The sequence below is a fragment of the Sebastes umbrosus genome, chromosome 12 (genome assembly GCF_015220745.1).
Source record: "Sebastes umbrosus isolate fSebUmb1 chromosome 12, fSebUmb1.pri, whole genome shotgun sequence".
Lineage (NCBI taxonomy): Eukaryota > Metazoa > Chordata > Actinopteri > Perciformes > Sebastidae > Sebastes > Sebastes umbrosus.
In genome coordinates this window covers 12,615,529-12,632,804 of record NC_051280.1, presented here as the reverse complement: position 1 = coordinate 12,632,804, position 17,276 = coordinate 12,615,529, and the positions used below count along the sequence as shown (strand labels likewise).

Sequence of the window (17,276 nt, the reverse complement as noted above, 5' to 3'; positions counted from 1 at the left end):
AGATTGAAATATCTCAACAACTGTGGACGTTATTCAGTCTCTAAACACTCATTTGAAACTGATTATCACACAGGCTTTGGGAAAAGATAACATTAACGTACCGTTTCTGTCTGACCTCCATAGTCTGGATGTGAAAATCATATGGAGTAGCTAATACAACTTGATAGCTTAAGGTTTGAATTAGGGATGTCCATAATTAACCGTTTAACCGTTAACCGACATTAAGCATTTTAACCGAATAACGCTATCGGTTAAAACGGTTAAAAGAAATGTTAATAATTAACTAAAAAGTTGAGCGGCTCAGAGGAGCGGCGCGTCACTTTAAGGAGAAAAGCTGGTCCACCTTAACAGCCCACCTTAAGAGGCGGAGCCGGATACAGGAAGTCGGCTCCGGTCTCTGGCTCGCTTGAGCGGAGCGGAGGAGTTGTAGTTTCGTAGCATTTATTCACCGACAAATAAACTGTACCAACATCCTCACACTAACCGCCAACACACACACACGGTCTGTTGGAAACTGGCGAAAGTTATGCAGACTACGTGTGCGGTGGCGAGCCTCTGGCAATGCTTTGTTGGACACTCGTTAAAGTTATGCCGGGCAGACAGAGTGTCGTTACGCCGGGCAGACACACAGCTGACAACCTGCTAAACTAAACTAAATGTGCAGAGGACACTTTTACTGGGAAAGTGGCTGCATTTCCGTGACACTACACGCAGCATCGTAGCTGCTAAGTTAACGCTCCCGGACGGGTGAACTGAGGACTCCCGTCAACGAATATCTGTTGTGCTCCTGCAGCTGGTACGAGGCACAAATCTTGTCGGTTAACGGTTAGTAATCAGTTAACGAGGGTCGGTTATCGGTTAAGACAATTTGTCAAACTGAGCATCCCTAGTTTGAATAATCAAACTCCATGATTTGTAATCAGAAGAAATGCATAATTTAATACAAATCTGAAAATGTTCAGTTAGGAAACGTAGCATCAAGCTAGCAAAAAACTGATTACAACAATCTTTCCAATGATTGTCATGACATTTGATACTTAAATTCAAAGTCCCCAGAGGATAAATTCTACTGACTTTGGTGATCCCCTGACTTTTCCTCTAGTGCCACCAGAAAGGTCAAAGTTTCCACTAATTCAGCAGGCTGTTCTCATATACTGTTTGTAGCTATTCCTACGAAAAGTAATGCACTATAATTCGTAAACAACCCATGATATCATCAGGATGATCGTCTGACATTTCATCTAGCGCCACCAGCAGGTCAAAATTCCAATTTATGACCATGCTACTGACGTTAGCATTTAGCTCAAAGCACTGCTGAGTACAGCCTCACAGCTGCTAGCTGTGGCTGTAGGCCCCTTAGTCTTGTTGACCTGACAGCAACCTCACAGGAACAGAAGCCTGATATACTAATGGCTCACTGAGTGCGTATTTATGGCCAACATGTTTGCAAACAATTGCCTACTTACATTACTACTACTTCAGCAGGCACAGAGCAACATTAGTATCCCATTGGGGCCATGTTTCTGGCCACCTGATAAAAACCACGTCACTTTACTTTCATTTTAGCTCTGGTTTGGTTCCCTTTGGCGTAATAAATACTCAACTGTCTGCCACTAGTTTACTTATTCTATCTATCATTCACACTGGGCAGGTAGATTACAGTAGGCTGTCTGAGCTACCTGCACGTTCAGGAGGGGTTAACTGAGGGCGTTAGTGAGAGCCGTTGGTAGGCAACCGTATAGACTAAATACAGACTGGATAACCCAAACAAAGTGCTAAAAGCAGCTTACAGGTATAAATACTGTAGCTTTGCCGTTGGGTGTTGCATTTCATTGAGACTGCAGGTATTAGGATCCCTTCCACAAAACATGGAGTTTTTTTCATAGTCAATAGCTTTTTAGATTGTTGTTTAGATATTCATAGTTAATTATGAATGTATTAATTACCATTTCAACATTTCATTTCCATCACTCAACAACAGTTTTTTTAAGTTCATGGCCTGTGAATGTTTTTAGGTTTATGATTAACAGTATATTTCTTACTTCCCATCTACTGTGTGTGTATCTGTTTGTCTAGGTGACAAGCTGCTGCATGCAATTACCCTTACAGCGATAAATACAGTTGTACTGAATTGAATTTAATATAAAAATATCTATAGTATCTATATCTATAATATATAGTTCTGCTTCTTCTTACAGTATTTTTTGGTGGCATATCTCTAATTCTTGAGCATGTGCCAGAGTTTTTGCACACGGCACAACAGCTGCCCTTATATAGTGTTTAGGAGATGGTACCTATGCTAATAATAAACAATCGGCCACAAGCCTCCAATTTATGATCAAGTGGAATTTATCATTCAGCACACCTGGGTAAGAGCAGATTTGAATAATTAAGTACGTTTGGTGCATCTGGAGTTGACTTCACTTATTTTTTCACTAGACAGAAAATTAAGAGAAAATATAAGAGAAATATTTAAGAGAATGTTGTTGCATGAGGCCCGCTGTTATCTTTAAACTCAGGTTAAATTGTGAAGAAGAGAAAAATTATCAGTTTACATGTTAAGTCTTCAAAATCGATTAAAAAAACAGTGCTTGTGTATAAAAGTGCTCATGTCTAGATGTTTGAATCTCATTCTAACTTGTGTCTCTGTCGCCTGCGCTAATAATTACAACCACCATAAAATAGTCCACGATAGATGGTTATTTTCTGTGCTAGAGTTCACTTCAGGGTCAAGGCTCAGGAAACACCCCACTCACTGTAACGCACGCAGCTCAAAGTGACAAACATCACGGTAAATTTATGCTGCGCAGACAAAACAGTCTGCTACTGCCCTCCTAAGTGCCTCAAGCCCGTAACTGCTCTGATCCTATTACTATATTAACCCGACAATAAGATGAGTGCAAAGCCTACAAAGAGGGGACTATTCACATCATGGGTGAACGATTTGCAATTCACATAGTGTATTTAAAGGCTGTAATGTGGGCAAAGTGAATACACTGTTATTGAGTGAGGTCAGGAGGTATGAGGTAAGGGTGAGGGCAGATTCAAAGAAATACCCTTAATGTATTTTCAGTGAATGCATTTAAAGAAAAAAAATGGACTGCTCTTATCACAGCTGATGTCAATGCTTTAAAGGAACAGTGTGTAACATTTGGGGGGATCTATTGGCAGAAACGGAATATAATATTAATAAGTATGTTTTCTTTAGTGTATGATCACCTGATAATAGGAATCATTGTGTTTTTGCTGCCTTAAAATGAGCCGTTTATATCCACATAGGGAGCGGGTCCTCTTCACAGAGCCGGCCGCCATGTTTCTACAGTAGCCCAGAATGGACAAACCAAACACTGACTCAAGAGAGCGCCATTCGCCTTTTTGACGTTTTGCAGCAGCCACCGTAGTTCTCCTGCACGCTTGGCACACGGGAGATGTTTCAGTTGGTTGTAATCTGTCGCCAAATCCTACACACTGCACCTTTAAACCTTCTTCTGCAAAAACACAAAAATGATATTTTACAATATTTGGTCTCCATCTCACCTTTGTTAGAACTTTACAAATTGATTTTATTTCTAAAATGAAATGTTTTAATTGCTGTACTCTGCTCCTCTGCTCCTCTGCCTGCCTACTTGCCTTCACTCAGCTCGCTCGACCTCACGTGCATGCACGCACACTACACACTGCAGAAGACTTCGTAGCTCTGAGAATATCTAGTGAATGTACAGTGGACGTTTGTGCAGAAATAACTGCTGCAGCTCCTCCAGACCAACAGACGATTTCCGTGTCTTGTGAAGTGACGGGGCTCCGCAGCGAGAAACGGTATCGTCTCCGACCGGGTGCCGGTGTCTCCCCTGTTTCCTCCGCCCACGGTCGGGAGGCTGAAGCAGGAAAAGCCGACACTAGGAAAAGCAGTGATTCATGGAGAGACCTTCGTCTGGTCAGCTAACATTACTGCCAAGCAGGTGAAATATAGAGTGATATTGTGGTTTTAGCTGAAGTGTGTCGCCTCACTGTTTTGAGCGATGCTCGTTCATGTCTATTTAGAGCGAGCACAAGCGCGAGCCCGACGCTGACTTTCATTGACTTAACGGCCACAGGTGTCGCTGTTAACAAGCATTTCTGATGCTTACAAACAGTCCCTTTAAATTAAGAATAAATAATAATAAATTACAAACTCATGTTTGATTAAAACAAACTGGGAAAAAAGCCTCTACTGATCTATACTTGAATTAATAACCAAAAAAGTATTTTATTAGAGGAAGGTTGTAGGCTGCACACAAAGGAATAAAGATATTGATCAAAGCAAAGGTTGGAAGCTTTTTATATGACCCCAAACAACATTAAAACTGTATAACATAAGTTCATACTTTGGGCAACTCTGGACTCTGGATGTCATTAGAGGTTTGGTACAGTTACATCTTTTATTTTGTTTCCTGTTGCTGAAAACCCTACACTTTACAGTATATAGCAAAGTGTATAAAATGCCATTCCAGAAATATGTGGCGTCATGCGGCAGACAGCAGTGATACAGCTCTTTAACATCATAACTGTGAGTTCACGCCTCAATCATTTTGATGAATAGCTCTGCCATTTGCCCATGTGCTTCCAGTCACACTGGCCAGCAGAGGCTCATTAGCCGGCTAGTGAGGCTAGTGATGGAGGCTGCAGCTGCACAGGGGATGTCAGTGGGGGTCTCTGAACCTGCGGGTCAGCCTCCAAAACTGTGGGCTGCCACAATAGAGACAGCCGCCTTAATCAACTGTAAAGTTCACAGCGGCACACAGCATCCAATTAACCAGTAGATAGATCACACAGCTGACCACAGAAGAGTGTCTGAGTTTCAGCTTCATGTGTGCATGACTGTGTGAATGTAAGCATGTCTGTGAGGATTCTGGTTACTGAATGTTTAGTTGTGTGATGATAGCTTTGTTGCTACTGTGTACAACTCTGTTTCAGAATAGAAAAGAACAAATCGCTGGAAAAAAAAAAACATGTGGGTATGTGGCGAGGGAATACAAAATTGAAAAAGGCTGTTTTGTACTCAAAATGCACAAGTCACTGCAAATTAGCAACGCATATTGTGTCACTTGTCACCATTTGGTAAGCCTCTAGTCACCTTTGTGATCTTACTGGTTATAGTTTTATTAGGCTTTAGCTCTCTCTAGCTATTAGAGTTCTAGTTATAGATATTAAGAGTTGGGGGCATTGAGATAAACAGTTGGTGGTGCAAATTCTCCAATCAGGTGCCATTAAACAATTGCAGAAGAAGAAGGCTCAATGAGATGATAATTAAAAGAGCGAGAGTAATTAAAAGAGCGCCAGTCAAACCTCAAATGAACGAGTATAGTCACATGCTTCAATGCGACATGATTTATTCGCTAACTCTGTTTCCATTGCACTTTGTTGCATTTTGCTTGTGTTAATGTTTTTGCCATATATTTTGTTTTATTTACAGTGTTTCCATTCAGGGTTTTTTAATGTGCAAATTAAAAATCAGCATAAAAACAGGCCAATGGATCATTCTTATTTTTATATTATTTCTGGCAAAATATCAAGCAGTTTTTAATTAATTAATTACTAGTTTTAAGTTGTTATTGCTTTCACTAAGCACTTTGGAATTCCACTATTCCTAATTACATTAGCAATACATAATGCTATTACAATACTTGTTGATCATACTGTTGGTCAAATGGTTATCAAATGAAATAAAAGCTGCTGGTTCCTAGCCTCAAATCACAATGGAACATTCACTAGTGTGGAACACAACGGCAATTCGTTTCTAATAAAAAGGCAATTCTGACTGATGAGTAACAACTTATCCTTCTCCCAAAACCTTTCACTTCCATTTTCTCTTGGGACCAGAATGGAAATAACCCTTAATGACTTTTTTTTTGCTTTTTGCAGTTTACTCCTGCGACAGCAAAGCTGCCAATTTTAAATGGAAACAAAAATCAATCAATTGATCAAACTAGTCGAACCGGATGAGAAGCGACTGATGATGGAAATTATGGTGAAGATACTGTATTCAAATCACATGCTGATATCTAAATGACAACCGTTAAAACGCAGAATGGAGACTATTTAAAAAGCATTTACATGTCAAGATGAAGTCACTGATAAGTAGTGTCTTATCACACATTCATTGCAATTGGTGAAGTGAGGTGATGGGCACACAAATTATATTAAGTAAAAACAAATGTACATGTATCTACAGCAAAGCAACACTGCATAAACAACATAAGTAGGCTACAAGTGACAAATTGTGAGTGACTGTGGACTTTGAGGTAAACAATGACACAACAGTCTGCTACACACAAGAAAAAATTGACACTTTCATCTTCTGTGTGAAAACCCCATACAGCCCATTCTGTAGCTACTAGCAAGTGCTTTAAAATGCATAAGGCACCCCTAATGAGCAGAAACAGCAGCATGACACCAGCCGCACAGATGAGTCAGCGTGTGTTTGTACACTAATGGCTGCATATTGTTTTCTGTCCCTCACTGTGTGCCTAAGCATTCACTCGATTGTGTTGTAGCAGCAACCATAATCCTGAAACACTTTCAGCAGCTGCTATGTATCCGAAGTGTTAGGCAGCAACTCAGCTGATCTAGAAATAGATGGAAAAAAGGTAAAAAGATAATCAAGTAGCTTTGTAAAGGGGAAAACTGCAACCACATAAATGAGCCAAAAAAAACTGTCATATTCTAATAGGCCTCTGCTGACTTTTACCTTCATTCAGCCCCAGTTAATGACTGCTGTCCATTAACTCACTCACTCCCATCCTGCCTGCTACACTTCATGTGATCCCTCTCCGTTCTCCAATAAAATCTAATTATCATCACCTGGAGGATAGCAGCCAGCTCTGGCCTCCGAGGTGACACGCTGGTTACATCATTTTATGGATTACTGCTGGTTCCTCAGCCATTTAATCACCTTGTGCCATAATCTTGCCATCTGTCATTCAGTGGTAGATCCCCGCTATTCCCTGTGGATTTGACCTCTATTAACCACTGTTGGCCTGGCCGAAGACTTCCCGTGACCTTAGTGGGATCTCTCAGACAAAGATGTAAGGAAGAAGATGGCTGGTGTAAATCATATGGAATGGATGCAACAAAACACAACAAAAAAAAGGCAAACTAAGCTCTTTTCTAGAGGCCATTTGCTGCTAAATGACTATTTCACCAGTCAAATTACTTTAATAAACACAAAATTGGCAAGGAGGGGTATTTATTTTGACATATTTTACTGTTATTTAAACTGTTAGTGCTGCTGAAATTAATCATTCCCTTGCAGGCCAAAAGACAAATTGTTCAGCCTCAGCCAAAGATTTAGCAGCATTTGGCTTGTGCTTGGCATTTGTTCCCCACCGTGATTAAAGCTTAATATAGGCCTATGACACTGAAATAAGTCACTGTCTCTACGGACAAATGAACTGTTTCCTCTATGGAAGGTGAGAGTGCTTTTAGCCGCCCTGTGCTGACTATGTTTTTCTTTAAAATCTAGGCTGTAGCTTTTAAATGAAGGAACAGGCTGAGTCCAGTCAAGTGGAAAATCACTTTCTCCCTGTCACCATGTACTGTGGAAAAAAAATAAAAGGGCCTGCGTTCTGGGGGGAAGACTATGGCAGAGAACAACAGTGCTGTAATTTGAGATAGCATGGAGAAGCACCAGAGAAGAAGCATGTGTTACTGCAGCGAGAAGTAGAGAAAGAAAAACGAGACAATAGTCAAACAGGATTTCCGTAATCTCACACCAAACACTCACACACTATACAAACCTGTAGCGGTCCCTTCCAAATCGGCTCACCATAACTCCTTGTCTGTTTTGCATACAATCAAGAGCTTGTTATCGCTCACTAGGTGCATTTTTAGTATCCTCTTACAAATGCTCACTTCTCGCCACCTGCGGCATTTGTAACGGTCTCCGGAGCCATCAAGGTTAATTGGAATCAGGCGTTAAAAGACGTTCAATATTCTAAAAGTGACAACAAATTATGTTAATTGTGGTTTGAAGTCCTTGTTATCAAGGTGGAATCAATCTTGCCCACGTCCCTTGAGGTCAGCAGCCATACATAGCAATTAGCACCGTGTGTGTGTGTGTGTGTGTGTGTGCGTGTGTGTGTGTGTGTGTGTGTGTGTGTGTGTGTGTGTGTATCAAGAATTTTAAATAGCAGAGAGAAGATTATCCTCTTCATAGAAAGCAAACAGAGGGCCTACTTCAAATGTCGCCAACTTAATATTCAAGTTCACATTAATCAGAGTCCAAATGAAAGGACAATGCAGAATGATGCCTCATCGTGTACGCTGCTTTGTTTCCTCCCGTATATGCTAAAAGGAATATCGACTGTATGCAAATTACACTTGTGTAAGATAATGATCTGGACATTGGCTGTCGATGTCCCACTGCAGCCTGACACAGGATTTAATCCATGATAATTAACAAATAATAAAACAAGAGCCTGACAGCAGCAAACCTGATGGCTGTTTTCTCTGTGGCATCTGGTTGATCTGCTGCAGGAAGCTCGTCGGCCAGGATCTCCTCAGGACTCCGTGGGTCATCCAGCGGGGCCTTCTGCTCTTTGCCTTTGATCCCCATCCCCGCCGTGATGGCGTTCCACAAAGCACTCTGGGACTTTGAGCCTGCAAAAAAAAAAAAACCTTAGTGGTGTTACAGTTATTTTGTATAGTGTCATGAATCTGACTTTTATTTGTTTACCAGGTGGTAGTCTGTATACACTATGTACCAAAAAGCTGAATTGGTAAATCTCCATTGAGTGGCTTTCAGGATCTCAGTAAAGGGAGTAAGAGAACTGTATGCCATCGTAATGCTGCCCCCATGTGGACGTATGTTGTCAATGCTAGTTTATCTTTGAAAGTAACACATTTACTACACAGTAGAAAAGTACTATTATTTCAGGTAGTACACTATTTATACAGTCATTATGCTGATGCAGGATTTATCAGCCTTTATCAGCTCATAGACCATTTTTAAAATGCCAAATTTTCATTCAAGTCAGAAATTATTAAGATTTTAAGGTGTCATGTAAAGTAGATGTGTCAAACTTTTGTGCTCTGTTCTTAAAACAATAGAGCACATCACCTGGAATATCACAATCAGAATGAGCTTTATTTGCCAAGTACATACATACAAGGAATTTGATCCTGGTTTTATGCATCTCTCTAAATGTACTACACAGAAATGGAAATAACAGCTAGCGACAAGGACAACAAATCTGGACAAATGAAGGTAAGGGATAGACAGGACTGTTATCTACACAAGTGTATGAAAGAGGTGTATATACAAATGTTAAATACATTTATAAAGCACCAATAACCAACAATAAAATAAGAAAAAAAAATGTCTATATACAAGTCAAGTGTTCTGTAAGTTGCAAACAATACAAATAGTGCAAAGAAACAAATACTGAATGGATATACATGGACTGGATGATTATGTGAAGTTTGTACATGTAAATAATATACCGAAAAGATAATAATTAATCGTTTAAATGCACCTAATATTAATATTAATCCAAACGTATTGATTCTTCTTCTCTTTTTTCTTTACATTTGGTAGAAAACAGTTCCCCATATAAACAGTCAGATAGAAAATGAGATCATTGTTAGTAATAGCGAAATGATTTCTCAAAAATATTGTTATTGGGGTTTTTTTCTGCTTCAATAACACCTCAATTTTACTGATGTTATCAGAGTCTCAACAGCTAATATCTCATTAACTCAAGGTGAAATAAATGACCATTTAATACTTCTGGTCTGAAAGGTGTGGTGAATTGAAATGAATGAATTTAGTGACTTGACTAATAATTAAGTATAACTAATAGAGAGAACACTCACGTGCAAAACTGGCCTGTGGTCTGTTGGAGCTCTCCCCATCTTCGTTTGCCACTGGAGGAAGAAAAATCGATTATTTATTACCAAACAGACAATAATATATTAATAATAATATAATACTACAAATACTAAAACATGTTTCTAATATCTGGAAATGTATATTCGCCATTTCCCATGTATAACAAATACAGTATGAGTATTCACAGTTCACATGTTATCTAATAAGAAAGGTCATTAGTTCAGACTGTTATGTGCATAATCACATAAACATATATATATATATATATATATATATATATATATATATATACTACCTGCTGCACAATTAATTTTAATGAGCCTCTCCACATCCTGCCCTCACTGGCTTTTCCATTTATTTATTTTTATATGTACATTTCTATGTCTATATTTTATGTATTTTTGCTTATTGAGATTAAATCAAATGTATGGGGAATCTTGCATCTGCAAATGTGTAATACACACATAGTCAGGAAGGTCATTTACGGTTCCATTAAACCCTAGAATTGCCTTGAGTGACTGTGAAAGTACTATAATTGTCGCTGTTACTCCAGAGACTGCCGGCATCTCTGCCCACTAAACATTGCACACTGTGTAGAGTTCACAGAGAAATATACACACATCTAGCAGCGGTGTTGAAAGCAAAAATAACTCATTGATGACTGATATGAGAGCAGAAAGACAAAATTATTAATTTATCAGGCCAAAAGTGCAGTATGACAGTATTGTACAACACTACATGCCTGAACAGGTGCATGCTTTCACTGCCACGGTCAGTGTTCGTCATTATGCTCTACATTTCAGAGTGGTTGTTGAGACCAAAGTGCCTCAAGATGCAGTTCCCCTATCAGCCACTAGATGCTGGCTCCATAAAACTCATTATGGACATTGAGGAAGTCGAGACAGAAACGTCCCTCTAACAACAAAATGTCAATAAATGTTTTTCACAAACAGAAACTCTAAAAGTTAATTTGTGTCACGGTGGTACTTTTAAAATTGTTTGTTTCATTAAGAGCAGGGTTAAAACTAAAAGAGAAGAGTCAACCAGAACTCTACTATTATTGCTCAATGTTAGATTTTCTGGCTCAGGTTGTCTACATTTCAAAATTATCAATCAACCTAATTCTCCTCAGTGGTCACAATGATTGTCTGTAAAATATATGACTCACATTATCACTATCAGGTGTGCAAAGTGCCTTTCAGTTATTGTTTTTACCATATCAGTTACAGGTATATTTACATGATTAAAGAGTCATCATTGAGGCTTGTGAGAGGGTGATGAGACACCAGTTAATTGTATCGTGCTCTGCAGAGTATGGGAACATTTCAATTTATTTAATGGCAATAATTTATTTGAACAACATTCAAATAATAAGTAAAGATTGTATGCATTGCCCTTCACTTTTGGCACATTTTTGCAGCTTTTCCCGGGCTTAAAACTGGGAGATTAATCAAACAAGAATTCCAAAGAGGTCACAGGTTTTCGAGTTTTAACAAGAAATGATTCTACAGTATGTAAAGGCCCTTCATGCCTGATCAGTTAATTACATTTCCGGCTTTAGTGTAATTGGCTGTACTCAGAAAACTCACAAGCCCATCAAAGTAAATGAAGGTGACTTCATTTTACAGCATTAATGTGCGGGTAAAGACAGAGACGGTTACCATCTGCTTGTAAAAAGCTTCACTTCACAAAGTACTGCAACTAATTACTACGACTCTTCTGAACAGTCAAGATAACGTGATGGAGTTCACATCATCACTGCTGTTTAAGCCAAGTGGCCAGGCTCCCATTCACAGAGTTATTGTGAATCTATGCTGAGGAACAGCTGCACGAGATGAGTAACATCGTGTAAAGACACGTCGGTATCATTTTAAACTAGGGCTGTCAATCAATTAAAATATTTCATCACAATTAATCGCATGATTGTTCATAGTTAATCGTGATTAATCACAAATTTATCACAAATAAATCACACATTTTTTATCCGTTAAAAATTTGTCAAGTATTTAATCAACATGGGAGTGGGCAAATATGTTTGCATTATGCAAATGTATGTATATATTTATTATTATATAATAATAATTATTATTATTATTATTATTAATATTAATAATAATAATAATAATAATAAAATAATATAACCTGTATATAATTCCAGGAGTTTGATGGTTTCCTAGTTTGTGACAGAGAGCACTGCTACCGACCTCGCTGAGGCACTGACTCAGACTCTGACCCTCAGCCTGGCCACAGTTGGACTAAATCCAGGATTGAGATGAACATCTGCTCAAAGCTTAGTTTCACAACCTGTGGATGTTCAGGCTTATCCCAGACGGGTCATGTGACATTATTCTGGCTTTTGACGACCCTGAGAGTGACGCCAACCCTGAGGATCATACGAAAGTAAATGACCCTGGGTCATGATTTTCCAAAACCATTTTCTAATTGGCCTACCACAAACTCACAGTAGTCTTCAAATAAAGACTCAGTCATTGAATTTTATTAATTCTAGGTCTTCTTCATTCCTGAAAATTCTGTGACAAAATGTTTTAATATTCTGTTACTGTAGTTATCATCATGTACACTCTCCCAGCCACCTTCAATTCTCTGTATTTCTAGTTTTGTCCTTGTGATCTGGACTCTATTGTGTTCCATGCGGAGATTGCATTTTTCCCCATTTGTGTCCGAGACTGAACCTTTACAGGCAGCATAGGAGCAGATAAGAAAGACCTTAAGTTGAGGTTCTTCTATAGTCCTTTTCTATAACATCCCCGTCTGCAGTTCTACATTTATAATTCTAGTCTTACAATGGACATCTTATTGTGCTAAATTGTGTTGTGGAGGTGGGTTGACACTAATGGATAGCTATACTGTTTGAAGACAAGCAAGTTTTAATGTGGGATAAGAGACTTAGAAAAAGGCCATTAACGATATTAAAGCTGCATGTGTATGTTTGTAGACCTCATTAAATCTCTCCCACTGGCGGAGCATATAGCCGCTTCATCATCTCCCTGTGATGAATATAAGCAATATTGTTTGATTTAGGCTTATAACGATAATCAGATTGTCCACAGATCTTCCACTTACAGTAAATGAAACAATCTGTAACTGTTGGAAGATGAACAACGTTAGATGGCAAAGTTAATGTTCCAAGTTTTGTCAAAGGCACAAATACTGTGAAACAAGATTGTACTACTGTCAATTGTACTACTTTTTCTGTTGACTCTGATGAGGATGCCCTCAAACGGTTTTGTCTGAGGCTCAGCTTTTAAGTCTATGTCAGACGTGACATTGGGGGTCCCCACCTGTTTTTGCAACCCATTCTCACTCCCAACTTGTCACATACCGCTGCTTGGTCAGTGTCCCTCGGCGTCTGATACTGACAAATGAGGCACGCTTCAGTGTCTGTATGAGACGCACCAGGCTTTTTTTTCAAATTGTTTTAACGTTGTGAATCTGTGTGTGTGTGTCACACAAACTTGTCTAGTTTTATCAACTCAAAGCTTAGGATTCATGGTTTGTTACACCACCCTCTTGGAAAACCCTCTGCTGTAGACAATACTGATGAAGACAAACCTGCAACTGCGTCCAAAAACATTAATTACATCGATTTTAGAGCTGTTCTGATCAAAAATACCAGCATTGGAAATGCATCCGATACTGCCCAGAATTCGGGATCGGGTATCGGCGAGTACGCCAGTCTATGCACCGATCCGATACCATAATTATTTTAACCCAGAAAATTGTTTTACTTGTACTACCGGTTTATTTTATATTTCAATTTTTTTTATATTATTAATTTATGTTCTTTGTAACTGTCAAAATGAATAATAAAAGAAAAGTTCTATTGCATTCATTCTCTGGATGTATTTGTTCATGTTATACAAAGAGTTTAACCTGAGCCAGGCCATACAACAAAGATAGTAATCACATACATACATGGTCAGTAGTAAACAGCTGTTAAATAAATGTTGCCCAATGTTAGTCTGTATACTAAAGGTGCACTCTACCAACTTTACACATAAAGGTCAGTTTACTACGAGGACAATCACTCAGCCTGTGAAAACAGTTTAATGTCTTCTGTGTTTTAACAAAAGACATTATACAACAGAGTTTGAAAGATGTGGACATTTAAGAGAAAGATGCAGTTGGCTGGATTATGGGAAATGTAGGATTCAGCAACAACAACAAAATGTTTTGAGCACATTAAAACAGCACCATGGGCTCACCATGGAAACAGACATAAGTTTTCTTTCATGTGAATAAAGTCTGTGTGTGAATCTGAACTTCACCTCTGTGCCCACAGAAGTATGATTTTATCCCCTTCTGCTTTTAGCTGCTTTTTACTCCACGCAAAACAAGAGAGAGAGGCCATGAAACAGACGGAGAGAGTGGGAGCTGGCATTATAAACTCTGATGTAACTAACCTGTCTAAGGTTTAATATACCCTTACTTTACCCAGCATGGTGCTAGTACTAATTCATTTAAAATATATCAATTAAATTCACAGCAATCATTTTTATACTACAATATTTTTACAATCCAAGCATACATTGAGTCTAATATTTGGGGAAGAGGAGCATGAGACAAAACAAGACTTTCATATTTTAATCAGAGCTATTATACAATGTGTGGTCAGCAATCTATCATATATCATTTCACGAGTTTTACTTTGGTATATTTGATACATTTTGCTTTTCATATGCTGGGCTGCAATGACAGACAGATGTTGTGTTGTTGTGAAATCTGGACACCAGTACACTTGATCAACAGACTGTGACTACTGTTTGGTGCTGTATGTTTTAATTATATTACTGTTTTCTTGGGAATTGCTCATTTTCAGGTTCCTACTTGTATTTTGGGTTTCGACTAGAACATGGTTTACATGCTTTAATGTTCAAAAAACACATTTTTCTCATACTGTCTGTCTTAATATACCTGTATTCACCCTCTATCAAAAACGCTGCGTTTTAGCGCCTGTCTCTTTAAGACCCCCTCCTGAAAAAGGCAGTTCTCAAGCCGTTGGTGGAGATACTCAGATGGGGGGAGGTATATTCTAATGAACATGCATGTGACATAGGAAAGGGAGAAATCTGAATGGCCTGTTGAATCACATGTTTTCTGATCTAGGCAGCCCACAAAAATGATCTTATTTCACAGTTTGTGGGTTGGTAGGCACTCCAGATACCTCAATGTATGTACCCACGACTCCCAGGAAAGTAGTGAGTGGATTATCCTGGTGAAACAAAATAAGTTGATTGAATTGATTGTACATAAGTTGCAGCTCGGTTTGCAAAATTACAACAACAAATGCTAGTTACTGAAAACTAAATTACAAGTTGAGAATGTATGAATTATCAGCTTGTGAAAAATGGAGAAAAGGTCAGTGTTGATTGCTGTCATGCATCTAGGTTAACACCCTGTCAACAACTTATGGTGAGTGATATATTTCTCATTAAACTTAAGTAAATATATCACCCTATACTCAATATAAAACACTGCTTCATTTAAAATATAAAAAGCAGGCTATATTTCCCATAACGCACACTGTGTCTATTTTATGAGAAGAGGTGAAATGGTTCAAATATCTATGAGCCATAACTGATTATTGATCGCTAATTGCTTGTTTTAGATGCACTCTGGTATACTTTGGAGGATAATAGCCTATCATCAAGGTTTGTTTGAGACAAGCTTTTCATACAGGGTTATAGGATAGTCATCCAATATATACAAGAAAGTGTAGTTAATCTATGTTTTACACTTAGGCCTATTTCAGAAGTGTAGAAAAAAAGGCAGTCAAAGTTTCTTTAACGCATTGAAGCAATCGATCTTTTGGAGGTTGTAATGGCAGTTTTAAAGCTGGAATGAAAATACTGGCATCACAAAAACTAGAAAACCTATGGAATCCATCGGTCAACCATGTCATACTAGCTTGTCGCGGATGAGGCTAAATAACGCTCCAAACTTTGGCGAATTTTGGCGAGGAAAAACCGTCATGGCCATTTTTAAAGGGGTCCCTTGACCTCTGACCTTAAGATATGTGAATGAAAATTGGTTTTATGGGTACCTGTGTGTCTCCCCTTCACAGATGCAGTTTGGGGCAAGTCATAGTCAAGTCAGCACACTGACTCAGTGACTCAAACTGTCAGTGTGTCAGCACACTGACACACTGACAGTTTGCCATATTATGATTTGAGCATATTTTTTTTATGCTAAATGCAGTACCTGTGAGGGTTTCTGGACAATATTTGTCATTGTTTTGTGTTGATCATCGATTTCCAATAATAAATATACACATACATTTGCATAAAGCAAGCATATTTGCCCACTTCCATGTTGATAAGTCTCCCTTTAAGGTACATTTTGAACAGATAACAAATATGCGATTAATTAGCATTTAATCATGGACAATCATGCGATTAAATGTTTCAATTGATTGACAGCCCTAGTAGAAAAATGTGTTGGGAAAATAACTACACAAATGTGTATTTGATTTATAAACTTACACTTCAGAAGTTTAGGGAGAAATTTAGAGAGAGACAGCCTGTACTACAAGATATTAAAAAGCTTTTAGTAAATACAACATTTGTTCCCAATAGAGCAATGTTCTGTTCAAAATTGCCATCAAGCAAACACTGTATTTGTCACGACAAAGACACAAATTAAGACATAAACTGAAGAATACACAATCTTCTTATGTAATTTTGCTCAAAGTACAAGATTAAAAAACACAAACACATACATGTACTGTACATGTGCACATAAAAAGCCTGAATGCTCCATACCCCCCACAGATGGGCTGAAAAGTTAAAATCTGTTTTCTCCACATGAGTCTTGTAACATCAACACAAACATGATGAAGTTAACAAGCCTAACACACCACTAAACACCAAACACTGGTTGGAATCTGAGCCGAGGCTGCCGGCTACAGTTGAGGCTCCGAGTTTAATAGAGGAGCAAACACAAGGTGTCCAGCCAGGCAATGAGCTACCAGCGCTTAGGAGTCACGCTTCAGAGGAGGTGATTGGCAAAATGCTGTGCAGACTGAATCCTAGGCCCAGTGAGCAATTGATTGTGACACTCGCAGGTTACCATGACAACTGCCATGCTTGTGGGTCGTATGGCGGTGATATAGGCCACGTGTGATCAAGGCAGGTTTTTAGAGGTAACAGGATGTGGCCAAGCGAGCGGAAAATCCAAAGTCTATTTTGTGTGGGATCATAAAATCTTTTAGGGCTGCTTTTAATGCTTTTAAAAAGATATCTGGAAATTATTTGAAGGCGTCTCTTTTCCTGTTTTTGTGTCTTTTTTCGCCCACGACACTGAAATGTTCCCCTTCTTATCAGTATATTCATATCATACAGATAAGTTTAGGTGGGCAGTGTGTGCCATAGGCTATATATAGTATTTC

General features: G+C 38.6%; 1 protein-coding gene across 3 annotated transcripts in view; it reads right to left on the bottom strand.

The window, feature by feature from the left end:
- pde1cb (phosphodiesterase 1C, calmodulin-dependent b) overlaps positions 1–17,276 on the bottom strand; it is a 107,659-nt gene that overhangs the window by 72,929 nt on the left and 17,454 nt on the right. For all 3 annotated transcript variants that reach the window (XM_037787836.1, XM_037787837.1, XM_037787838.1), the window contains exons 2-3: positions 9,853–9,903; positions 8,472–8,637 (exon numbers count right to left, since the gene is read on the bottom strand). In XM_037787836.1, the coding sequence (XP_037643764.1) occupies positions 8,472–8,637; positions 9,853–9,903 (217 nt within the window). The remainder of the gene's footprint in view (positions 1–8,471; positions 8,638–9,852; positions 9,904–17,276) is intronic.